Source organism: Mesocricetus auratus, unplaced genomic scaffold (assembly GCF_017639785.1).
Source record: "Mesocricetus auratus isolate SY011 unplaced genomic scaffold, BCM_Maur_2.0 contig_7509_pilon_obj, whole genome shotgun sequence".
NCBI classification, from domain to species: Eukaryota; Metazoa; Chordata; class Mammalia; order Rodentia; family Cricetidae; genus Mesocricetus; species Mesocricetus auratus.
In genome coordinates, this window is record NW_024435103.1 from 2,446 (window position 1) to 29,022 (window position 26,577).

At 36.7% G+C, this 26,577-nt stretch overlaps 1 protein-coding gene across 1 annotated transcript; it reads right to left on the reverse strand.

Moving 5' to 3' along the window:
• Positions 1 to 21,304: 21,304 nt before the first annotated feature.
• Positions 21,305 to 21,589, reverse strand: LOC121138689 (anaphase-promoting complex subunit 10-like). The gene has a single exon (XM_040741334.1). It carries the CDS (start codon positions 21,587 to 21,589, stop codon positions 21,305 to 21,307), a length of 285 nt encoding a protein of 94 aa, XP_040597268.1.
• Positions 21,590 to 26,577: the final 4,988 nt, after the last annotated feature.

The following is a 26,577-nucleotide window of genomic DNA, read 5'->3' on the forward strand; positions in this document are numbered from 1 at the left end:
ACATACCCACCATGGGAGGAAAAGACTCCTTTTGCACCCACAGGAAGAAATGATGGAAAAGAGACAATACAAAATCAGGCCCACCAACAGAAAAACCAATATGACAACACCAGAAACTAGAGAATCTTCACCAGAAAGACATGAAGAGTCCATTGTGGAAGAAGCAGATGAGGAAGACCTTAAAAGAAAATTCATGAAAATGATAGAAGCCCTCAAAGAAGATATGAGAAAATCCGTTAAAATTGTGGAAGAAAAAACAAATCAAAAAATACAAGAATTGCAAGAAATGGAGGAAAAAATAATCCTAAAATTCAAAAAATGCAAGAAATGTAAGAAAAGACAAACCACAAACTTCAACAAATGAAATAAAGAGAGGAAAATACAATGTAACAATTACAAGAAACAATTCAAACAGGGAAAGTGTTGAAAGCTGAAATAGAGACAATAAAAAACACAGTCTGAAGTAATGCTGGAAATAGAAAAGCTGGGTAAATTGTCAGGAACTACAGATACAAGCATAACCAATAGAATACAAGAGATGGAAAACAGAATCTCAGGTACACTAAGGGAAATATATTCATCGAAAATATAAAGTCCAACAAATGCCTAAAACAAATTATCCAGGAAATATGGGACACCGTGAAAAGACCAAACCTAAGAATAATAGGTATAGAAGAAAGTGAAGAAATCTACCTCAAAGGGGCAGAAAACATATTCAATAAAGTCATAGAAGAAAACTTTTCCAAATTAAAGAAAGACAAGCCAATGAAAGTACAAGAAGCCTACAGAACACTAAGCAGAGCGGACCACAAAATGAAATCTCCTAACCACATAATAGTAAAAACCCTGAACACACAGGATAAAGAGAGAATATTAAGAGCAGCAAAGGAAAAAGTACAAGTAACAAATAAAGGCAAAAATATCAGAATCACACCTGATTCTCCATGGAAAATCTGAAAGCCAGAAGGTACTTGATACATATTCTACCAACACTAAGAGACCACAGATGTGAGCCCAGACAGCTATACCCAGCAAAATATTCAATTACTATAGATGGAGAAAACAATAGATTCCATGAAAAAAACAGATGTAAACAGTATGTATCCACTAACCTAGCCCTACAGTAAGATCTGGAAGGAAAACCCCAACCCAAGGGAGTTAACGACAAACAGAAAAATATAGGCAGTAAATAATACCACTTTGCAAACAGCCAAAAGAGGTGGAAATCGACATATAATTCCACCACTATCAACTATTCGAAAACAAACAACAATGAGCAATCAATGTTCATAATATCCCTCAATATTAGTGGTCTTAACTCACCCATAATGAGACAAAGGCTAACAGAATTGATTCGAAGACAGAACCCATCCTTCTGCTGCATACAAGAAACATATCTCAGCCTCAAAGACAGACATTACCTCAGAGTTAGCCGTTGGCAAAGGATTTTCCAATGAAATGGACACAAGAATCAAGCAGGGATAGAAATTCTAATATCTAAGGAATTAGATTTTAAAATAAAATCAATCAAAGGAGATGAAGGAGGGCACTTCACACTCATCACAGGAGAGGTCCACTAAGATGAACTTTCAATTTTGTACATATATGCTCCAAATAAAAAGGCACCAACATTCATAAAAGAAACATTACTAAAACTCAAATCACATATAAAGCCTCACACACTTACAGTGGGAGATTTCAACACCCCACACTCATCACTAAACAGGACTACCAGACAGAAAGTTAACAAAGAAGCAAAGTGGCTAATGGAAATTATGAACTAATTTGTAGTAATAGACATGTCTAGAACATTGCATCCAAATAAAAAATAATGTACCTTCTTCTCAGCACCACAAATAACCTTCTCAATAATAGAACACATACTTGGCAACATATCAAAAATCAGCAGGTACAAAAAATTGAAATAACTCCATGCATCTTATCAGACCACCATGCATTAAAATTAGAATTCAACAACAACACAAATTGCAGGAAACATACAAAATCATGGAAGGTGAATAAGGCACAACTGCACCATTGCTGGGTCAAAGAAGAAATAAAAAAAGAAATTAAAAACTTCCTAGAATTCAATGAGAATGAGGGCACAACATAACAAACTTATGGGACACTTTGAAAGCAGAGCTACTTGGGAAGTTCAGAGCACTAAGTGCTCAAATGAAGAAACTGGATGATAGTTACACTAGACAACAGCACAGCTGAAAGCACTAGAAAAAAAGCAAATTCACTCTGGAGGAGTAGAAGCCAGGAAATAATCAAATTGAGCACAGAAATCAATAAAGCATAGGATAAGAAAACAATACAAAAAATCAATGTAACAAAAGTTGGTTCCTTGAGAAAATCAAAGAGATAGATAAAATGTTAATCAGACTTATCAAATGACACATTGTGAACATGCAAATTAACAAAATCAGAAATAAAGAGTGGGAGATAACAATGGATATTGAGGAAATCCAGAGCATTATCAGGTCATACTTTGAAAACCTGTACTCCACATATTTGAAAATCTAAAGGAAATGGACAATTTCCTGGATAGACATTACTTGCCAAAATTAAATCAAGAACATATAAGCAATTTAAATAGACCTATAACCTCTAAGACAATAGAACGAGTCATAAAGAGTCTCCCAACTCAAAAAAGCCCAGAGCCAGATGGCCTCGTTGCAAAATTCTACCAGAAATTCAAAGAATAGTTTATAGCAATTCTTTTCAAAGTCTTATCTGCAATAGAAGCAGAAGGGTCTTTGCCAATCTCTTTCTACAAGGCTTCAATAACATTGATACCCAAGCCACATACAGACAAAACTAAGAAAGAGAACTTCAGAGAAATATCCCTCATGAACATTGATGCAAAAATACTCAATAAAATTCTGTCAAATCATATCCAAGAACACATCAGAAAACTCATCCACCATGATCAAGTAGTCTTCTTCTCAGTTATGCAGGTTTGGTTCAACATACGAAAATCCATCAATGTAATCCACCATATAAACATCCTGAGAAACAAAAATCACATGATCATCTCACTGGATGCTGAAAAAGCCTTTGACAAAATCCAACACCTCTTCATGATAAAGGCCTTGGAGAATCTGGGATAACAGGAACATACCTAAACATAATAAAACTATATACATAGCAAACCAACAGCCAACATCAAACTAAATGGAGAAAAACTCAACGCATTTCCTCTAAGATCAGGTCCAAGACAAGGCTGTCCACTCTCTTCTTACCTCTTCAATATTATACTTGAAGTTCAATCAATAGCAATAAGACAACAAAAGGAGATCAAGGGAATACAAATTGGAAAGCAACAGGTCAAGCTTTCAGTATTTGCACATGATATGAGAGTTGATATACATGACCCAAAGAACTCTACCAAAGAACTCCTGAAGCTTGTAAATACTTTCAGCAAAGTGGCAGGATACAAGATCAAATCAACAAAATCCTTAGCCCTACTATATACAGACAAGAAAAAGACTGAGAAAGAAATCAGAGAAACATCACACTTTACAATAGCCACAATAAACATAAAATAACTTTGGGTAATGTTTACCAAACAAGTGAAAGACCTGTATCACAAGAAACTTGAGTCTTTAAAGAAAGAAATAGAAGAAAGCACCAGAAGATGGAAAGGTCTCCCTTGATCTTGGATAGGTAGGGTAGCATCAATAGAATAAAAATGGCAATCTTAATGAAAACAGTACACAGATTTAACACGATCCCCATTAAACTCCAAGCACAATTCTTCACAGAACTTGAAAGAACAATAATTAACTTTATGTAGATAAACAAAGGACCCAGCATAGCCAAAACAACCCTGTTCAACACGGCAACATCCAGTGGCATCACCTACCCTATAGTCCTGAAAAGAGCTTCGTATTGGCAGAAAAAATAGAAAGAGACCAATGGAATCAAATTGAACATGACAACATTATCCCATACAAATATGAACAAGTGATATTTGATAAAGAAGCTATAATTATACAATGCAAAAAAGATAGCATCTTCAACACATGGTGTTGTCATAACTGGTTGACAACATTCAGAAGATTGCAGATAGATCCATATCTATTGATGTGCACAAAATAGCACAGACACCGAGTTTGACAATTACTAAATAGTACCTCCTGAAACTGGTAAGCTTATGTAAGGCAAAGGACACAGGAAACAAGACAAAACAGCAGCCCACAGAATAGGAAAAGATATTCAGCAATTCACATCTGATAGAGGGCTAAATTCAAAGATGAACTAATACCAACACTTCTCACATCTTTCTGTGCAATAGCAACTGAAGGTTAGTGCCAAACTCTTTTTACAGGGATACAATCACCTTGGCACAAAACCACACAATGACACAACTAGGAAAGATAACTAAGTGTATTGTTGGTGTTTTGGTGACTAGATTCTTGAGTTCTTTGTATATTTTATCATTTAGCCCTCTAATTGTCAAACTCGGTGTCTGTGCTACTGGTGTTATGTTCATGAAGTGGTCTCTAGCACTAATTCTTTCTCTTCTAAGAGGTTCAGTGTGAATGGTATTATTTTGAGTTCTTGACCCATTTGAACCTATTTTGTGCACATCAATATATATGGATCTATCTGCAATCTTCTGAATGTTGTCAACCAGTTATGATAACATGGTCAGTTTTTGCATGGTAGTCTTTTGATGGCTGCTTCTATTTGATTATAGATTATAAGTCTATGTAAATTGTTTATTTGGGCTTGTTTTGATTTTGCTATATGATAACTATCCAGAAAATTGTTCATTAACTTTAAGCTTTCCAATTTTTGGAGTACATGTTTTTTAAGTTATGACCTGACTATTCTCTGGATTTTTTCAGAGTGCATCTCTGTGTACCCCCTTTTATTTCTGAAGGTGTTAGTTTGCATGTTCTCTCTCTGCCTTTTTGTTAGATAGTACAAAAGTTTTCCTATGTTGTTATTTTTGTATTGTTTCCATGTTAATGCTTAACCATCATTTTGATTATTTTCTGACATCTAGTACTCCTGTGTAAGTTTCCTTCTTTTTATTCTAGAGATTTAATGTGTTATGTTATCTCACTTTTGTGGGAGATCTGTAGATTAATTATGTAGGCACTTAGTGCTAGGTGCTTTCCTCTTAATGCTGTCTTCAAAGTACCCCATAAATTTGGGTATGCTGTCTATTCATTTTCATTGAATTCTATGAACTCTTAATGTTTTTCTTTATTCCTTCCTTGACCCATGTGTGATGTAATTATGCATTGTTCAATTTCCAAGATTTTGTAAACTGTGTTGTTCTTAAATCTAACTCTATTCCATCATGATCTGATAACATATATAGTTACTCCAAATTTTTGTATGTTATAAAGTTTGCTTTGTTGGTATTTATGTAGATAATTTTAGCCAAGGTTCCATGTTGTGCTTTTGTGTTTTGATGGAATGTTCTAAAAGTATTTGAAAAACCCACTGAGTCATAACTTCTGTTAATTCATTTATTTCTCTGTTAAGGTTCAGTCTGGTAATTCTCTCCTTTGTTTATAGTGGGATGTACAATTTTTCATTATTGGTGTGTGGGGTTTTATGTGTGATTTAAATTTCAGTAATACTTATTTTACATTTTTTGTGCTTTTGTTTTAGGGCATTGGTGTTCAGAAGTCAGACTGCTTCTTAATATTTTGTTCCTCTGTTGAACATGAAATGATGTTGTTCATCACTTTTGATTGATTACTTTGAAGTCTAACTTTGATAGATACTGTGATAGTTACACCTACTTGTTTCTTATGTCTACATGATTGTAAATATTTCCCAACATTTTACTCTGAGAAAATTTCTGTTATTGAAGATGAAGTGGGTTTCTTGTATGCAGCAGAAGACTGGATTCTGTCTTCATATCATTCTGTTAGTCGGTTGTTTTGTATAGGTCTGATAATAGATGTGCCATAATGAGTGTATGAAACACCGGAGGCTCACTGCTTCACAAAATGTACAAGAAATATTAATTCTGACTGTGGGAGAATAGTTTTCCAAAGAGAATCCCAAGATCCTTCAATGAGCATTAACATTACTTACATTTTCTATTAAATAAGAACACAATAATATCCTTCCTACATGTGTCTACAAACCAAGTGCATAATTTTTAGTACATTCATGCATTTTCAAATATTTTTGAAACATAAACTAATATATATTTCATATACTTAAAATAATATATTTACATATATCATATATATACATTAGTTTAAATAGGAACTTTTATTCTGTATACATATTTATATGTATGTATTTGTATCATTTCCTAATTAAATATAACCTTTGTATGTATGTGTCCCTCCCATATTTGGACTTATTTGCTTCTTCATTCCTACCTCCCTGCCATCTCCACACTTCCAGTCATTCAAATTCATCTTCTAATATTCTCTCTACTCATTTTCAAATGTATTATATTCAGTGTAGTTTGATCCTCATCATTTTTCATTTCTCTTCTTCCTTCTCTTTACTTCCTTTGTTTCTTTATTTTTGTTTCTTTTGTTATTGTCCCTATTTAGGAAGGCTGATCATTGAGTTCATGGATGAAACACATGTCAGACATTGTTTCTTAAATTTGGAAAACTATGGTGACCACAGTTGAAATAGTAGCATAGTAACTACGTATAATGTAAGGAGCTTTTGGCTATACACAGATTTCATAAAATGGCAAGGGAGAAATCATACTCTGTACTCTTGAGAGGAAGCCAAGGTTTCATGATTATGAGGACATAAGAGTGTGATTGTAGTACATAGTAGATGAAAGATGCCATGTATATTTTAGACATTGTTAAAAATTAAGAAGGAACAAATATGGTGTTAATGTCACCCCAAAAGTAGTCAAAAAAGGTGCTGAAGCAATTAGGAAAGTTATATACAATCTCAGCACATTTATCTATTCTTTAGCATTTTTTCATTTATTTACATACAATTCACAGTTTGTCCTACCTCCTTTCTTCCCAGTCTGTCTCCCCAACTCCAGTTTCTTCCCATCAACTCTTCCTCCTTTCAGAAAGGTGAGACCTTTCATGGGTGTTTACAAACCCTGAAATATCAAGTTGAGTTTAGGAACAAGTACTTCCCCCTGCCCCAAGACTTAGTGGGAATTGAAGCTTGGGGAACAGGTTCCAAAATATCACCTCATGCATCAGTGATGGGTCCTGATCACACTGCCAGGGACCCCCAAATACAGGAAGCTATACATCATTAACTAGCCTGCAGAGGGAACAGGTTGGTCAGTCTTTTGTGACAACAGGTAAGACCCACTGTTGAATCATCATTGTTGCCTGGCAACCCTGGACCAAAGGGAGGGTCAGGAAGCTGGCAGTTTACCATGGGCCAAAGAAAGAGGTAGCACCTGAGAGGCAATGCTGTATTTGTGTGTTTTCATTTCCTGAGGCATGTGCCATGGTACAACCATTAATGTCAGCATACACTGAGGTGAGTCTCCCAATCAGCCTTGGCCAAGCAACTGGAACTATTTAACCATGGCATGAGTAGTTAATCTCATTGAACATAGTCTGTGCAGAAGTTTTTGCAAGTTTTGTTGGTTGATGTTCTTTCCCATAAGTAAAACTCTTCACTAAGAAACTTAAAGACTTAAACTTATCCACCATTTCCTTCATATCTGTGTTCAGAAATGTTTTCTGACAATTCTTAGGTTAGACTGAGGTTGATGTAGGGTATGCGTCTTTTTCTAATTTGACAACTGCTGAACTTAGTTTCTCTGAAGGCACAAGAGATTTGATACAGAGTGTCAGTACCACATGGAAAATTTGAATTTACTTGGTGTCATATTGAGCCTTGGTTATTCTCGCCTCTACCCTTGGAGTTGAGTGTAAACTGTTATTTTGAAAAAAATGAGTTTTGTACATCTTTTTATTATGTGAAATTCTTCAAAGAATATTAATATTAATTCCTTTTTATATTAAAAAATAATACTAAATGTTCTCCCCATATGTGTCTACAAAACCAAATATATTGTTTTACTACCATATTAATGGCTTAGTTCTCAATTTTTATTACATAAGCATATATATAGTGTATATAGTATATATATTAAAGATAATATATACTCACATTTGATATATATTATTAGTTTATGTATAATTATGAATTACTATATTTATATATGTATTTTATGCATTCCTTACTAAATAATTATTTGCATCCCTCTTATATTTGACCTTCTTTGCTTCTTTCTCCTACTTCCCTGCTAATTACCCCTTTCCCATTTTTCATCCTCTACTATTCCCTCCTAATCATTTTTATGTATGTTTATATCTTGTGTGTCTTTGTTATTATCCTTCTTTGGGATATTCCTTTATTTCTTCCCCTTATTACTATCTTCTTTTATATATTTGTAAATCTTCCTATTAAGCAGTTAAAATTGATTTCATAGACAGAATACTAGTAAGACAATGGTTTTAAAGTGAACAACTTGCCCATTGTCAATACAATGTGGTAAGAGGACTGTAGCTTGGAAGTTCACTTGACTGAGACGCTTACTTCAAGAAGCTCTCATCATGTCCTGAAGCTTGTTCTAGCTCATGTTGCAGTTTTTTTCGATCTGCAGGAGGAGGAATGCAGTTATAACACAGCCCTAATCGGTTGATCTCACAAAAACCACAATTGTGCCTCATGCTCAACATTAATCTTTTGACAGAAGTCATTGTTTGTATCCCTAAGTAACAAGGGTTACAGAGTAGCTGGTCCTTGAATATTTGCAGGCTCTAACAAGAGTCGCAGTTTGATCTGAGTACTATATATATGTATATATATATATATATATATATATATATATATATATATGTATATATATAAGAAAGAACAGAACATACCCCAACAGTCTGGGAACAACATTATTATAAAAAGAATAGCCTATTAAATCCAACATAACAGAATAGGAGAGAAAAACCGAATGTTCATGGTGAATTACACTTAGAGCATCTCATTTTATAGATAGACATAATACAACATTGCTGTCTAAACAACTGTACAAGGTCATGGAGCATGCTCATGGCTCTTGATGGAAAGAAACCGTACATCCAGGCAATATACATGATGGAGAATATCATGATGGAGCAACTTTTCCTCAGATGTGTACCTGAGAACGTCGGCATTTCAGGGTCTTTTATTAAATAAGAAAACCAGCATTGTTATCCTTATGGGAAAGTTGGAAATCAGCATCCTGTTTCTCTACAAGACTCTATTACAAAACAACCTGTGAAAGTTCTGAACAATCTTGCAGAAGAAACATCAGTCTGGGCGTATCTGGCAATGAATAAACATACTATATCTATAGAATAATTTATATGGGAAATGGTCAAACAAAGAGAACAACCAATGTTATGTCAAATATTGAACAAGGGTTGGACTCTAACCCATACTATTATGTCCATAAGTGGAAATGTAATTTTCTTCAGGCAAGGTAAGATACACCTTTATTTAAGCTCCTGACATAAGAGGCATAAGCAGTAGGAGATCTGTGATTTCAAGGAAAGATCTGGCCCTGGAATTTTCTTTGTTGGAAGACATTTTATGGCTGCTTCTATTTCTTCACGACATATAGATATATGTTTAAATTATTTATCTCTTCTTGATTTAATTTTGGTAAGTTATATCTATCCAGAAAATCATCCATTTCCTTTAGATTTTCCAATTTAGTGGAGTACAGAGTTTCAAAGAATGACCTCATAATTCTCTGGATTTTGCCAGTGTCTGTTGGTATGTCCCCTTTTTAATTTCTGATTTTGTTAATTAGCATGTTCTGTCTCTATCTTTTAGTTAGGTTTCATAAATGTTTGTCTATCTTGTTGATTTTCTCAAAGAACTAACTCATTGTTTCATTGATTCTTTGTATTGTTTCCTTTGTTTCTACTTCATTGATTACATCTCTCAATTTGATTATTTCCTGGCATGTACTCCTCCTGTGTGAGTTTGTTTCTTTTTATTCTAGAGCCTTCAGTTATTTTGTTTATTCTGTAATGTGGCAATTCTCCACTTTCTTCATGTGGGTACTTAGTGCTATGAATTTTCCTCTTAGAACTGCTTTCAAAATATTGCAAAGTTTTGGATATGCTGTGCCTTCATTTTCATTGAATTCTAGGAAGTCTTTTCTTTTTCTTTCTTTCTTTATTTCTTCTTTTACCCAGGGATGATGCAATTGAGCATTGTTCAGTTTCCTAAATTTGTGAGGTGTTTGCAATTTGTGTTGAAGTTGAATTCTAATTTTAAGCCATAGTGGTCCAATAGGATACATGGTGTTATTCCAAATTTTTGTATCTGTTGAGGATTGCTTTACTGCCAAGTATGTGGTCAACTTTATAGAAGGTAAGATGTGGTGCTGAGAAGAAGGTATATTCTTTTTTGTTTGGGTGCACTGTTCTATAGATGTTTGTTAAATCCAATTGTGTGATAACTTCTGTTATTTCCATTGTTTCTTTTTTAAGTTTCTGTCTGGTGGACCTGTCCAGTGGTGTGCATGGGGTGTTGACGTCTCCCACTCTAAGTGTGTGGGGTTTAATGTGTGATTTGAGTTCTAGTAATGTTTCTGTTATGAACGTGGGTGCCTTTATATTTGGGGCATATATGTTCAGAAATGAGACTTTTTCCTGATGGATTTTTCCTATGATGAATATGAAATTACCTTCTTCATCTCTTTTTATTAATTTTAGTTTGAAATCTATTTTTAGATATTAAGATAGCTACACCCTCTTGCTTCTTATGTCCATTTGATTGGAAAGCGTTTTCCCAACCCTTAACCTTGAGGTAGCATCTGTCTTTGAAATTGAGGTGTGTATCTTGTATGAAGCAGAAGGATGGATTCTGTCTTCATATCCATTCTGTTAGCCTGTGTCTTTTTATAGGTTAGTTAAGACCACTGATATTCAGGGATATTAATGACCATTGATTGTTTATTATTGTTTGCTCTGGGTCCGTTTTTGGTGGTGGTTTTATGTGTGAGTTTTTCTCCTATTTCTGATTTCTGGTTAAGTTAGATTATCTATTGCCCATGTTATTTTGAGTGTAGTTAACTTCCATGGGTCAGAGTTTTCCCAATTCAAACAGTTCAAGTCCTGAAAACCAAAATGTAGCCAATTAGAAAAACACAAACTGAGGTAATGCTGGAATTCGAAAGGCTGGAAAAACAATCAGGAACTACAGATGGAAGCATAAGTAACAGAATACAAGAGATGGAAGATAGAACCTCAGGCTCTGAAGATAAACTAGAGGAAATAGATTCATCGACAAAAGAAAGTCCAGGGCCAGTTTCAGTGTGTAATTCTACCAAATATTCAAGGAAGAGCTAATACCAATACTCTTCAAATTTTTCCACACAATAGAAGCAGAAGGATCAATGCCAAATCATTTTTATGAGGCTACAATTACATTAGTAGCCAAAGCACACAAAGACACAACAAAGATATGGAATTACAGACCAATCTCCCTCATAAACATTGATGCAAAATTACTCAATAAAATACTGGCAAATCGAATACAAGAACACATCAGAAAAATCACACACCATGATCAAGTAGGCTTCATCCCAGGGATGCAGGGATGGTTCAACATATGAAAATCCATCAATGTAATCCACCATATAAACAAACTGAAAAATAAAAAATACATGATCATCTCACAGGATGTTGAAAAAGCCATTGACAAAATCCAACACCCCTCCATGATAAATGTCTTGGAGAGATCAGGGATAATAGGAACATACATAAACATAATAAAAGCTGTATACAGCAAACCAACAGCCAGCCACAAGCTAAATTGAGAGAAACTAAAGGTGATTCCTCTAAAATCAGGAACAAGACAAGGATGTCCACTTTCTCCATATCTCTTCAATATTGTACTTGATGTTCTAGCTAGAGCAATAAGACAACAAAAGGAGATCAAGGGGTACTATTTGGAAAGGGAGAAGTCAAACTTTCACTAATTGCAGACGATATGATAGTCTACATAAGTGATCCAAAGAATACTACCAGTAAACTTCTACAGCTGACAAACACCTTCAGCAAAGTGGCAGTATACAAAATTAACTAAAAAAATCAGTGGCCCTACAGAAAATAGACAATGAAGGGGATGAGAAAGAAATTAGAGAAACATCACCCTTTACAATAGCCACAAACACCATAAAATATGTTGGGTTAACTCTAACCAAGCAAATGAAAAACCTTTATAACAAGAAATTAGAATTATTAAAAAAGAAATTAAAAGATACCAGAAAATGGAAAGATCTCTAATGCACTTGGATAGATAGGATCAACATAGAAAAAGTGGCAATCTTACCAAAAGCAATCTAAAGATTCAGTGCAATCCTTATCAAAATACCAGCACAATTTTTTCACCGATCATGAAAGGAAAATTCTTAACTTTATATGGGAAAACAAAAGACCCAGTATAGCCAAGGCAACCTGCTACAATAAAGGAACCTCCGGAGGCATCACCATCCCTGACTTCAAGCTCTATTATAGAGCTATAATCCTGAAAACAGCTTGGTAATGGCACAAAAGCAGACAGGTAGACCAATGGAATCGAAATCAAAGACACTGATATCAATGAACACATCTTTGAACACCTGATCTTTGACAAAGAAGCTAAAACTATACAATGAAAATAAGAAAGCATCTTCAACAAATGGTGGCTGGAGTAACTGGATGCTGGCATGTAAAAGACAACAGATAGATACATATTAATCACCATGCTCAAATCTTACGTCCAAATGGATCAAAGACTTCAACATCAATCCAGCCACACTGAGTCTCCTAGAGGAGAAAGTGAGAAGTCTCCTTGACAAATTGGTACAGAAGACTGCTTTCTGAACATAACACCAGTAACACAGACACTGAGATCGACAATTAATAAATGGGACCTAGTGAAACTGAGGAGCTTCTCCACGGCAAAGACACAGTCAACAAGACAAAATGACAGTCCATAGAATGGGAAAATATATTCACAAACCACACATCTGACAGAGGCCTGATCTCCAAACTTTAAAAGTACTCAAGAAGCAAGACTCCAGAACCCCAAAGTTCCCAACTAAAAAATTTGGTACAGAATTAAATACAGAATTCTCAATAGAGAAGTGAAAAATAGCCAAGAGACACTTGAGAAAGTGTTCAACAGATTTAGCCATTAGGGAAATGCAAATAAAAGCAACTCTGGGATACCATTTTACTCTCATCAGAATGTATAAAATCAAAAACACTAATGACAATTTATGCTGAAGAGGATGTGGAGAAAGTGGTACACTCCTCCACTGCTGGTGGGAATGCCATCTTGTACAGTCACTTTGAAGATTAGTATGTAGATTCCTCAGAATAATGGAAATCAGTCTACCACAAGATCCAGCAATTCCACTCATAGTCATATACCTAAAATATGTACCATCATTCATTAAGGACATCTGCTCAACTATGATCATAGCAGCATTATTTGTAATTGACAGAGCCTGGAAAGGACCTAGTTGCCCCTCAACCAAAGAGTGGCTAGAGAAAATGGGGTACATTTACACAATGGAGTACTATTTAGCAGAAAAAATGGAATCTTCAAATTTACAGGCAAATGGATGGCACTGGAGGAAACCATCCTGAGTGAGGTAACCCATTCACAAAAACACAAGCATGGTATGTACTCACTCATATATGGATTTTAGACATGGAGCAGGGCATTTCCAGCCTACAACCCCACCGCCAGACAGTCTGGGGTGCAGGGAGGACCCTAAGAGAGATTTGCATGGTAATGGGCAGAAGGGTTAGGGGATTCGATCTCCTAATTGTTTTGGGGGTTGGAGAAGGGGAGGGTAGAAGTAGATGGGAGAGAAAGAGAAAGAAATAAGAACGGGGAGGAGGATATGGGACAGCAGGTAGGTTGAGCCAGTGTAAGAAAAGAGGAGAAAAGGATCAGAGATACAAGAAAAGAGAGAGCCAGTATAAGTTGGAGGAGACATCTGGCACTAGTGAGATCTTCACATATCTACAAGAATGACACCAACTGGCATTAAGGCTAACTTAAATGCCCTCCCATGATAATGAGAATGATGACTAGCTTATATACCATCCTAGAACACTCATCCAGTGGCTGATGGAGGCAGAAGCAGACACCCACAGCTGTGAACCAAATTGAGCTGCTGGAACCCAATTGCAAAGAAGAGTGATGACCAAAGAAATCAAGATCGGGCTAGCAAATCCACAGAGGCATCTGACCTAAAAATGAGGGAACACATGAACCACAGAGTGATGATTGAGGGGCATGGGACTGATCCAGACACCCTACTGAACCTGGGTGACAGAAAGGAGGCCTTTGAAATCTGTGTGAACTGGGAGATTGGAGCATCATTTATTTCTGTCATACAGAAGGACTCGCAACCCACGCCACGTGGAGGGATGCTCTCCCAGCCTGAACACATTGAAAAATAGCCTGAGATCTATCGTGGATGATGTGAAAGACCCTGAAAATCCCTCATGGAGGCCTTTGCCCAACCTGGGGAGTGTAGGGGGTGGAGTGGGGGTGATAAGTTGGGAGGATTGTGTGATGGGGGAGGAGAGGAGAGAGAATGAACTGAAAGTGACATTCGTAAATAGTTAAATAAAAAATATGGAAAAAAGAAATATGTACACCATACCATAGACACTTTCTTGGGCTTCCAATGGGCTACTGCCCTCAGCTGTGAAATAGCTGATTCTGTTATTACACAACACTTAGAGGTGATGGCTGTTATGCGTATATCTGCACAAATAAAAATTGACAATGATCCAGGTTATGTCTCCAGCAAATTGGAACAGTTTTTCAATATTATAATATAAAACATGTAACTGGAATAGCTTACAATCCTACAGGACAAGCAGTAGTTGAAAGATCTAATCGAACCTTAAAAGAAGTGCTTCATAAACAGCCAGGGGGAACACAGACCCCCAAATGCAAGATACACACTGCTTTGCTAATGTTAAATTTTCTTAATGCTAGTGAGAAAGGACAAACAGCTGCAGAAAGGCAATGGACTACAGAGAAAACTTCTGAGCTGAACCAACTGGTGTATTTTAAAGATGTCATGACCTTAGTCTGGAAGCCAGGATATGTGTTACGCTAAGGAAGAGGTTTTTCTTTTGTTTCCATAGGAGAAGAAAAACTTTGGAGTCCATCAAAATTAATCAAGATTAGATCTGAACCGTAGAAACCTCAGGAGGAAGAAAGATGACAGCTCATCCACAAGGTCATATTTTACCATATTCTACTATGTGTAAGGAAACCTCATAAAAGTAAAGAGAAGTGTATTGTTTTGTTTTTACAATAAACCTTCAGCTCCATACAGTGAAAAAATGCTGGAAGTATGGATGCCTGAAGAACAACAAGGAAACCACTTTGATACCACTTTGTTATCAATGTCTGAATCCCTCTATATTTTTCTTATAACATCCATTTCTCTTTGCTTCTTTATATGCTTTAGTCCCAATTCATTTAACTGAAGCTGAATTTGGAGTTGGATTAGCATATTGCTAAAATAAAATTCAGAATTTCTGTGTGATATTAAAGAGCCATTGATATAAGACAGAAGAAAACAAAATCAGGGACTGTCATCTGTATATGGTTCCATTTCTGAAACTCTATTCTCTTTCATGTTTATTATCTTTCTTAGGGTTTTCTTTGTCAGTATGTATACATATAAAAGTTGAAAATTTCTTTGATAACATTAATGTTTGAGTATTCCAGAGAACAAGGAATCTCTTGACAGCAATCTTCAAACACTTAGGTAAGAAAATGGGATCCAACATCATCGAATCCACCTGACAAGCACCATCCTGAAACCGGTTTAGGACTACATCACTCAACACAACTCCAGAATAAGGAACTGATACAGTGAATCTTCTACAATCTGACCAGAACTTCAGATAAGAGCTCCAACCAAAATTAGAACTCCAAACAAGAAGTTCAATCAAGCCTCTCCTGTCAAACTGAGACTAATTAACCTACTTACAGTCTCTTGTTTGACTTTCCCACAGGTTCCCATGATATTGTCATCGTCCCATTTCTGCAGGAACTAAATTTGAGATTTTCATGCCCCCTCTCCCTACTATTGATATTAGAGGATAGTTTACACCTGTTAGTGTTAGTTTTCAATTAATTTAGGGTTGATATTGGAAGGAGGTGTTCAGACATGGGCATCCCTTTCAGATAAGTTTAGAATTTAGATGGAATAGATACGTTTAGCTTAGGATATAAGTACATTATAACTTACTTATCACCCTCTATGTATATATTTGAGTTGTATCAAATTTAAATCTTCTATTTATATTAAGTGTGGGGATATGTAAATTTAGGATAAAGGAATGTGAAACAGAAATGAACCGCTTTTCTTCTTCTCTTCTCATCGTCTGGAAGCCTACCACACTTTCAGTCCTCCCATCTTGTATGTGAATAAATATATTATATTCCATATTGAGTTGATCACCTTCATCACCTGTGTTGTAAGTCAGGGATGCTCTTCTATCTTGAATTCAATCAGTTATAAATATTTTGAATTCTTCCTAGAGGGACTTAATGGGGTCTTAGCTCACTGGAGACTTATTGCTCATTTAAACAGTGTGCAGAACCAGGCTGATTATAGTGGTGGGCCCACCAAGTGGGTCTAGTCCAAGCACAGGAAGTTGTCTGTCAAAGACACCTTGAAGGGCATTGGTTCCCAACATTCATAATGTTATGGCATATTTGTGATGATGTCATTCCAGGAGAACTTGACAATATAAAGTAGTCATCTGGAAGAAACCATTTCTCAGTACATTCTGAGAGCTACTGTGGTAAAAGAGCAGCATCAGCCATCTATCTCACTTACTTGCCTTGCAAAGATATGTTCTCCTTCATAGGCTTTTGTTCAGTTTCCTACCAAGCTGGTTATTCTTAAGCCTCCTCCCAAAAATGCTTAGCTGGATCTTTAAGAGACACTCCTAACTCCTAACTACACCTGGAAATCACTAATGGCCTAGGGTAGAGTGCACATGGGGCTGGCTTGTTTTTACTTATCTTTTAAAATCCACTAGAATTTATACTGAGAAGTAAAATGTAATGGCAAGATTTCTCCAATCATCTAGACATATTAATTTGGATAAAAATAACAGTGTCACAAGGCTTGAGCACAGATCAAATATGCATGGCCTGGATTAGATACCACATGGATGTGAACAATTTGGGAAACTGAAATTAGAGCCTTTAGGGGAGCCTGCACATCACTGTATTGGGTCTCTTATTATTCCTACAGGAAACAAAGCTGCCTGGGTTCAAATACTCAACCACTAATTCCTCTTATAACCAGAAAAAAATGTTTACACATGTAGCAAATGTACACTGCAGAAAGCCTGTAATCTGCAGAGTTAATTCCTAATGTGGAAGATTCTAAAGGATGCAGAATCTTTAGTTGGACGAAAGGAGAGATGCAGTTTTGATTTGTGTTCCAAGAGACATTCCTGGATAGGGAAACGTGAATTCTGGTTAGCAGGAGTCCATGTTCATTCCACATGACATCAGCAGGAACTTCCCTAAAATTCCATTGTTTCCTGGACACCATGGAATCCTGTGAGGTCACATGTGTTGTAGCAACACCAACTGCATTTGTAGGGAAGACAGACCAGAGAGAGGCAGAAGAAGGCTGATCTTCAGCCTCTGTTTAAACTGTCAAAGAAGAAAATGTTCAAAAGGAAGTACAGCAAGTCCTAGGCTGAAGATGGGGAACTCCCTAGATAAGGTTATGTTTAGCTTGTAATGGAGAACAGGATTTGGGGCTTCTGGGAAGAAATTGATCTTCACTGCCTGACAGGTCTTCTGGAATTCAAGGATTCCAGGCTAGTAATTTGTCTCTCCTAAAAGCAAGGAACTGGCAATGCAAAGCTATTATCCTCGGAGCTCTTGGTTTTAAATATTACAGTAAATTTTGGTTGATGGAGGACCAGCATCAAATGAGGTCAACTGGAGGGAGAGACTAGAGGAGCGTTGGAGCTCTAGGTAGGTCATCACTGTACTTCAACACCAGTGGATAACTTTAAGTGCTGTGAACAAAGTCTGTGTGCCCTATGTTGTCAGTGATGTGACTTTGTGAGTCTGGTGATCACATTTTGCACCTGTATGGATTCTTAAGCAATCTATAGTCATGTTCTTGGAGTGACATGTCAGGATGTTTTGGATTCTGTAGAAAGACCTGCCTTCCTGTGAACTATGGTAACTGCTTCCTAGCTACTAATCCCACACACTTGTGAATTCTGAGGTAAGTTGAATGGAGAGTGTGCATTTGTGAATAAGCCTGAGGAAGTTCTTTCTTTCTTTATGTGAGTTATGTGCTGAGGTGCAATGGGAAAACAGGTGGCTGAGAAATGCAACTACCTTTAGAGGTGTGAGAGCTGAGATCACCTGTATGGGCATCTCAAGTCTGGGTTAGAATCCACTGGTGTTTCACTGAGTCAGAGGCAAGGTGCATTCTGGAAAATTTTTTTGGATCTCAAAGAAAGTGAAACCATATTTTCAGTAGTAACCAGATGAATAGTATAAAGCAAACAGCATAAAGCAAACAAGCACATTATTAAATTTAAACATTCTTGATTTAGACTTACATATACCCAACAATACACGAACAACCTTTGTAAAGCCAATGAATCTAAGGGAAGTCCTGAGACTAATGACTCCATCCCAATCAAATACAGGGCACAACATGTTATGAACCAATCAGGATTCATTGTTTAATCCATATTCTACAAAAAAGAGAAAAAGTTCTTTTTAAATTCTCATAGGAAATATTATCTGTGAAAATGTTACAAAGTTAGACACAGAATGAAATTATTCATATAATTAATACATGGACTGAGATAAACTGCAAATTAAATGGTAATTTCTAACATGATATTGGCAGAGTACACACAACTCTGGGGTTTCAAATATTTCTTTGCATGGAAGGTAAAAGGTAAGGCAATTACATCCAAGAAATCAAACTAGCCTCTCCTCTTGGTAAAGCCCCCAGTCTCTTTAATACAGGGTCTCAATGCATAGGCCAAGCTAGACTGGAACTCAAAATCCTTCTCCCAGCCTCTAGAATACCACATTACAGGCATGGGTCAGATGACATAAACAGACAAGTTCATAACAAACAATCTAGTACCAGTTTATTTTGATATTATATTTACAAAGGATCACACATTTAAGAAATTACATTTCATCTACAAAAGTTTAATCATTTTATTTAAATTAGAAACAAGCTTGTTTTACAATTCCAGTTTCCTCTCTCTCTCCTCATCCCCTGCCCCCCACCAGGCCCTTATCTAATACCCTTTCTGCTCCCCATGGAGAGTGAGTCTTTCCATGGGGAATCTTCAAAGTCTGTCATATCATTTGGAGCAGGGCCTGGGCCCTCCCCTGTGTGTCTAGGCTGAGAGAGTATACCTCTATGTGGAATGGGCTCCCAAATCCATTCATGTATTACGGATAAATACTGATCCACTACCGGAGGCCTCATAGTTTGCCCAGGCCTCCTAACTGACAACCATGCTCAGTGAGGGGGTCTGAACCGGTCCTATGTTGGTTTCCCAGCTTTCAGTCTGGGGCCCATGAGCTCCTCTTGTGCAACTGTTTCTGTGGGCTTTTCCAGTCTGGTCTTGACCCCTTTGCTCATCACTCCTCCCTTTCTGCAACTGGATTCCAGGAGTTCAGTTTAGTGTTTAGCTCTGGGTGTCCCCTTCTGCTTCCATCAGCTACTGGATGAAGGCTCTAGGATGGCATATAAGGTAGTCATCAATCTTAATATAGGGGAAGGTCATTTAAGGTAGCCTCTCCACTATTGCTTAGATTGTTAGTTGGGGTCTTCCATGTAGATATCTGAATATGTCCCTATGGCCAGTTTTCTCTATAAACCTATAATTGCTCCCTCTATTATGGTATCCCTTTTCTTGCTCTATTCTTCCCCTGACTCGAATCTTCCTGCTCCCTCATGTCCTCCTCTCCCCTTTTTCTTCCCTTCTCTTTCTCCTTACTTCCTCTCCCTTCCTCCCATTCTCCCAATTAGCTCAGGAGATCTTGTCTGTTTCCCCTTCTACAGGGGACCATGTATGTCTCTCTTAGGTTCCTACTTGTTTCCTAGATTCTCTGGCGGTGTGGATTGTAAATTGGTAATCCTTTGCTCCATGTCTAAAATCCATAGATTATGCTGGAGAGGATGTGGAGAAAAGGGAACACTCTTCCACTGCTGGTGGGAATACAAACTCATACAGCCACTTTGGAAATCAGTATGGAGATACCTCAGGAAAATGGGAATTAGTCTACCACTAGGTTCAATAAGTCTACTCTTAGGCATATACCCAAAAGATGCACATTCATACAAGGATATCTGTTCAACTATGTCCATAGCAGCATTATTTGTAATAGCAAGAACATGGAAGCAGTCTATATGCCCTCAACTGAAGAATGAATAAAGAGAATGTGGTAAATTTTCACAATGGAGTACTAATCAGCAAAGAAAACAATGGAATCTTGAAATTTGCAGGCAAATGGATGGAACTAGAAGAAACCACCCTGAGTGAGGTAACCCAGTCATAAAAAGACCAACATAGTATGTACTCACTCATATATGAATTTTAGACATAGAGCAAAAAATTAACCTTATGCTATTAAAAATTATTTTAGGTATACAAAGAAAACAGAGTATTGTTCGCAAACACCCAATAATCATTATACGAAGTAATTACCATACTAGTAAAAATTATGTACATTTTGAAGTTTTCAGTTTAACTAGTTTTCTTTTAATATAAAGAAAAATTTAAAGATTGACTTCAAATTTATTTTTAGCAATATAAAATACATGAGCTTTATTGTATACAGAAACAGGTATCACCCAAAAGTTATCTCTCTGAATTAAAGTGTTTTAAATATATATAAAGTTGTAAAAGGACATGCTTTCCCACTAACGATACTTGACCTAATATTCAATGACATGAAAAAACACATTCTTGTTGACTTCTGTCCCATTTTCAAGTCACTGTATTGAACGATACATCATGAAATCAATGATTGTGCGCTGGGGAATTTTCCAATGGAGCTCTCTTCCACTGGTGTGTATATTTTAATTTGTCTCATGTGCATATCTCTTCCATTTTGGTGATTGGCTAGAAAAGCAATCAGTATCATGAATGTTTGAGTTGGCTTCTTATAATTGTCTGTTAAAGGAACATGTATCCAGCCAATTGGTTTTACAATTCAAGTTGCCAAATTTCTTGAAGGTGGGGAAAATTATTTCTACTCTGACTCAGAATTTGCTTGGAGTGTAGCTTTCATCAGGTTTATAGTCTGAATAAATATACAATGTATTCACTGTTGTTTTTCTTCTGAATTTGATGTTAACTATGTGAGGTTGAGAGCCATCAGATTGCCAGTAAATTTCTAGATTGTCATATGGTAATTGATCCACTTCACAAGCTGGTTTGCAAGATGAGAGTGACCAAAGAGCTTGAGAGCCGGTCTTCCTTATGGTTGCACTTCTTTCCAACTGCTTGGGATCAGAACCAGGAGGTGTCTTGTTAGGTGTGGTCATCCTTAAATTATTCTTTAACTCCCAGCACTCAGAGGGAGTCTAAGGTAGAGAGAGGCAGAAGTTCAAGACCAATCTGCTCTACACAGAGAACTCCAGGGCTACACTGAGAGAGCCTTGTCGGCTGCAATCTAGTCTCATGCAGGGCACACCACAAGCCCCCCGCCAAAACCACCCATGGGTCGGGGGCTCCCGGGTGCCCCTGGAAGAATTTTAGGTCTCAGAATAATCTGTATATCCTCTATATTTTGTCAAAATGCAAGTTTACTTGTGTTCATCATACAAGAGTGGCTTCTGGAGAGCTGTCACCAACACCACCCCTCCTCAACAAAAAGGATGTGAAACAGCAGATGGAAAGTCTGAACACCTAAATAGGGCAAGTGACAGGAGAAACAACAGAGTTGCAATATTGAGTCTTCTCCATCACTGAAGAATGTTGAGAAAATAAATATATTTTTTCCAATGTCATAATGACCATCTTGACTATATAATTTCATCCTTTGTTTATATCATCTAAGACCTGAGCTTCTGTGTTTCTAAACATTTAGTGTGTCGATGTGCACAACACAGTATCTCTAAATGCTTCCCAGAAGCAGAATATTGTTGAGTCCAGGCCCCACAGGGTCTCTGTGAGTCGCTGGTCAGCTAATAGTTACATCCTGTTTTTCAGTCCAAGTGAATCCTATTTCTTAGACATGGCTTACTGCCCTGGCCATGCCCCACTGTTATCAATATCTACTTATGAGATAAACAAGATCTTTCCACCTGGCATTTTTCCTCTGTGTTGTAAGCCTGCTGCTCCCTCTCTACGTTGAAGTAGAATCCTCTTACAAAGTACAGTGGATTGTCTTATCTTTCACTTCAAACTCCAGGTTTCACCTGAAATATTATACTTGCTCATGACATGGAGGTTCCACAAAGTTTAGGAGAGAATTGGAAGTTTGAGAACAACCAGAAAAGAAAGGAGATTGGGAAAGAAATAAGGCTCAAAAAAGTGACTTGGGAAAGCTAGGAATTTAAAACAGGTAAGTCAACTTCTAAAAGGTAGTAAAATTGAATAGTTAAATCTCCAGGCTTTCATCCAACAACAGGGTCAGGAAAGGGAGTGATTATCCTCAGAGGTTAGGAGGGTGGATTAGATTAAATCTCTGGGCTTTTGTCTGACACCAAGATCAGGGAAGAAAGGGGATGCTGAGAAATCACCATCAGAGGCTGGTCAGCAGGTAAGTATTTCTGAGGGTGTATTTGGAAAATGTGTACTTCAGCTTTTAAAACTGTATTTATAGAAGAGTTATTAGAATTGTTAAAGAGCAAAGTACCAGCATTAAGCAGAATACAGATAAGATTCTGTTTTAACTTTGGAAAAATAAGTCCATGCCTTTTACACTCCAGAGGGCTTAATATTCATGATTGGGAACTAGTTAAAAATCACCTACAAAAGTCTATTCAGAATAATGGACTGGAATGTTTTTCTATTTCTGCCTTTTCCCTTTGGAGATAAGTAAAAGATGCCCTATAGGGTGATAGTGCTAAGACGAAGAAACAAAAAGTCTGATGTTGAAAAAACATTTAAATATTCCCAGGAAGATCAGTTAGTAAACTACTTCCCATGTTTCAACTTAAACTTAACTAGTAATGATTGGTTACCATTGTGTCATGCCACATTACAAGGATTGGGTACAGCTGTAGCTCCTGAGTGTAGCTCAGAACTTCTCCATTGGTGAGATAATGTGGGGCACACAGAAGTTTTTACCACTCAACCAGTCATTATCACTCAAGAAATTCTGTTACCCACATGTCAGAAGATTCGACAGGACTGTGTCATTTTCAGCTGGGACTATTGTGACTAATCCTCCATCCATATGACCTAATCCAAACACATGGATATCAGAGTTACCATTTGGTTTGACCAATGGCCCTTATGTAAATTAAATTGGAGGCTGCTGATTATCTTGTACAATAGCAATTGGAGGCTGGACATATTGAACTTTCTACCTCCTTTTCAAATACACATATTTGTGTTACAAAGAAAAAAGAAGGAAAATATTGCATGTTATATAATTTGATAGAGTTCAGTAAAACTGTGGTTGTCATGGGTGCTTCAAAACCAGGTTGGTCCACTCTAGGACAAATCCTGAAAAATTTTCCAAATCTTTGTCAAAGGACCTGATGTTATTTTTGCCACATTCAACTCCTCTCAAAATTGCCTAGGTATAACAGAATATTGATGATTAGATATGACAGGATGGTGAAAGCCATGAGTGCATTTTTCAACTTTTGTTTTAATTCAAAGATTGGCTGGAGCTGTTATGTCACAAAAATTTTAACTAAGGAAGTTTCATTTCAAAAAACAAATCATGACATAGGGAAAAAGGATGAAAAAAAGATCTATGTGTTTTTTACATATGCTGTGGCCACACTTGTATGTATGATGTATAATTGTGAATTACATGAATTTCTTTGGAATTAATAAGAAAATACTTAAATTACTTTGGAAAGTAAAGAGGCTACCTAAGTTGCTTTGGATATACCAAAAAGATAATCCAGCCAGTCAGTGTGTTATCAATAATGTTTGGTTATTTAAATGCTCAAAGCCAGTCAATGGAAAAGGAAAAGAAGACTACAACATGGCCTAAGAGCCAAAGTAGTCTGTATGGATGATTCTACACAGTTTAGCCAAGGAGAAGATAAGGAATTCTAAAAATCATGGTTGGAAAAGGAAACCAAGAGAAAAAATGTTTTGAGAAGAAGACTCAGGAAAACTGCTGCCCTGTTAGACCACCAACTACAAAAGAGTAAATATAGATACAATTAGGTCATGTCAGGTAAGATATAAATGAGGCCTTGCAAACTGCTGAGTGCTTTATATATTGCATTACAGATTGGATTAGAAAAAGAGTTTTCACAGACTTCAATTCGTTTTCAAAAGTTATTTGGCAAGGTAGTAGAGTTTGCAATCATTAAATGTCTTCAGAAGTTGTTGGGAAATATTCAAGGGTCACTTATATCAGGTAGAGGGAGCTTTGCAGTCTCATAACATTCATTATTGAAATGGAAGAAGTATGGGAGGGCAATTTGATTTAACTAGAGAGACTGTTCATCAAAAGTGTTGAACAATGAGGTGTACACACAATATATTTCTATAACTATTTAAAAAGTCCCTTGACACCTATTCCTCATCATTTATGGCAAATAGTTGTTATGCATATTACACAATTTGACAAGTTAAAATATGTGCACATGGCAGTTGATAGGGATTCAGGTTTGTTGAGGACCACTGCACAAATGTGTAAAGCCAACATACATGTGTCAAAAGATAAAACACAAAGAAGCAAACTCCCCCAGGAGGAGTAGACGCCAGGAAATAATCAAATTGAGGGCTGAAATCAATAAAGTAGAAACCAGGAAAACAATACAAAGATTCAATGCAATGAAGAGTTGGTTCTTTGAGAAAATCAACAAGATAGACAAACCTTTATCCAAACTTACCAAACAGCAGAGAGTGAACACGCAAATTAACAATATTAGAAATGAAAAGGGGGACATAACAACAGACTCTGAGGAAATCCAGAGAATCATTAGGTCATACTTTGAAAACCTGTACTCCACAAAATTCGAAAATTAAAGGAAATGGATGACTTCCTGGACAGCTATCAATTGCCAAAATTAAATCAAGAACAGATAAGCAATTTAAATAGACCTATAACCCCTATGAAAATAGAAGCTGTCATCAAAAGTCTCCCAACCAAAAAAGCCCAGGTCCAGATGGCCTCACTGCAGAATTCTACCAGAAATTCAAAGAACGGCTTATACCAATTCTTCTCAAAGTGTTCCACACAATAGAAGCAGAAGGGTCTTTGCCAAACTCTTTCTATGAGGCTTCAATAACCTTGATCCCCAAGCCACACAAAGATACAAGTAAGAAAGAGAACTTCAGAACAATATCCCTCATGAACATTGATGCAAAAATACTCAATAAAATACTGGCAAATCGGATCCAAGAACACATCAAAACAATCATTCACCACGATCAAGTAGGTTTCATCCCAGGGATGCAGGGATGGTTCAACATACGAAAATCCATCAACGTAATCCACCATATAAACAAGCTGAAAAACAAAAATCACATGATCATCTCACTAGATGCTGAAAAAGCCTTTGACAAAATCCAACACCCCTTCATGATAAAGGTCTTGGAGAGATCTGGGATAACAGGGACATACTTAAACATAATAAAAGCTATATACAGTAAACCAACAGCCAACATCAAACTAAATGGACAGAAACTCAACGCAATTCCTCTAAAATCAGGAACAAAACAAGGCTGTCCACTCTCTCCATACCTTTTCAACATGGTACTTGAAGTTCTAGCTATTGCCATACGACAACAAAGGGGGATCAAGGGGATACAAATTGGGAAGGAAGAGGTCAAACTTTCACTGTTTGCAGACGATATGATAGTTTACATCAATGACCCAAAGAACTCTACCAGGGAACTCTTACAGCTGATTAACACCTTCAGCAAAGTGGCAGGCTACAAGATCAACTCAAGAAAATCAGTAGCCCTACTATATACAGATGATAAAAGGGCTGAAAGAGAAATCAGAGAAACATCACCCTTTACAATTGCCACAAACAACATAAAATACCTTGGGGTAACGCTAACCAAACAAGTGAAAGACCTGTATCGTAAGAACTTTGAATCTTTAAAGAAAGAAATTAAAGAAGCCCTCAGAAAATGGAAAGATCTCCCATGCTCTTGGATAGGTAGGATCAATGTAGTAAAAATGGCAATCCTGCCAAAAGCAATCTACAGATTCAATGCAATCCCCATTAAAATCCCAGCACAATTCTTCACAGACCTTGAAAGAACAATAATCAATTTTGTATGGAAAAACAAAAGACCCAGGATAGCCAAAACAACCCTGTTCAACAAGGCAACGTCCGGAGGCATCACCATCCCTGACCTCAAGCTCTATTATAGAGCTATA

What these genes read in the sequence shown, in the direction of transcription:
- LOC121138689 (XM_040741334.1), bottom strand. Translation starts at nt 21,589, where the DNA reads ATGACCACACCTAACAAGACACCTCCTGGTTCTGATCCCAAGCAGTTG.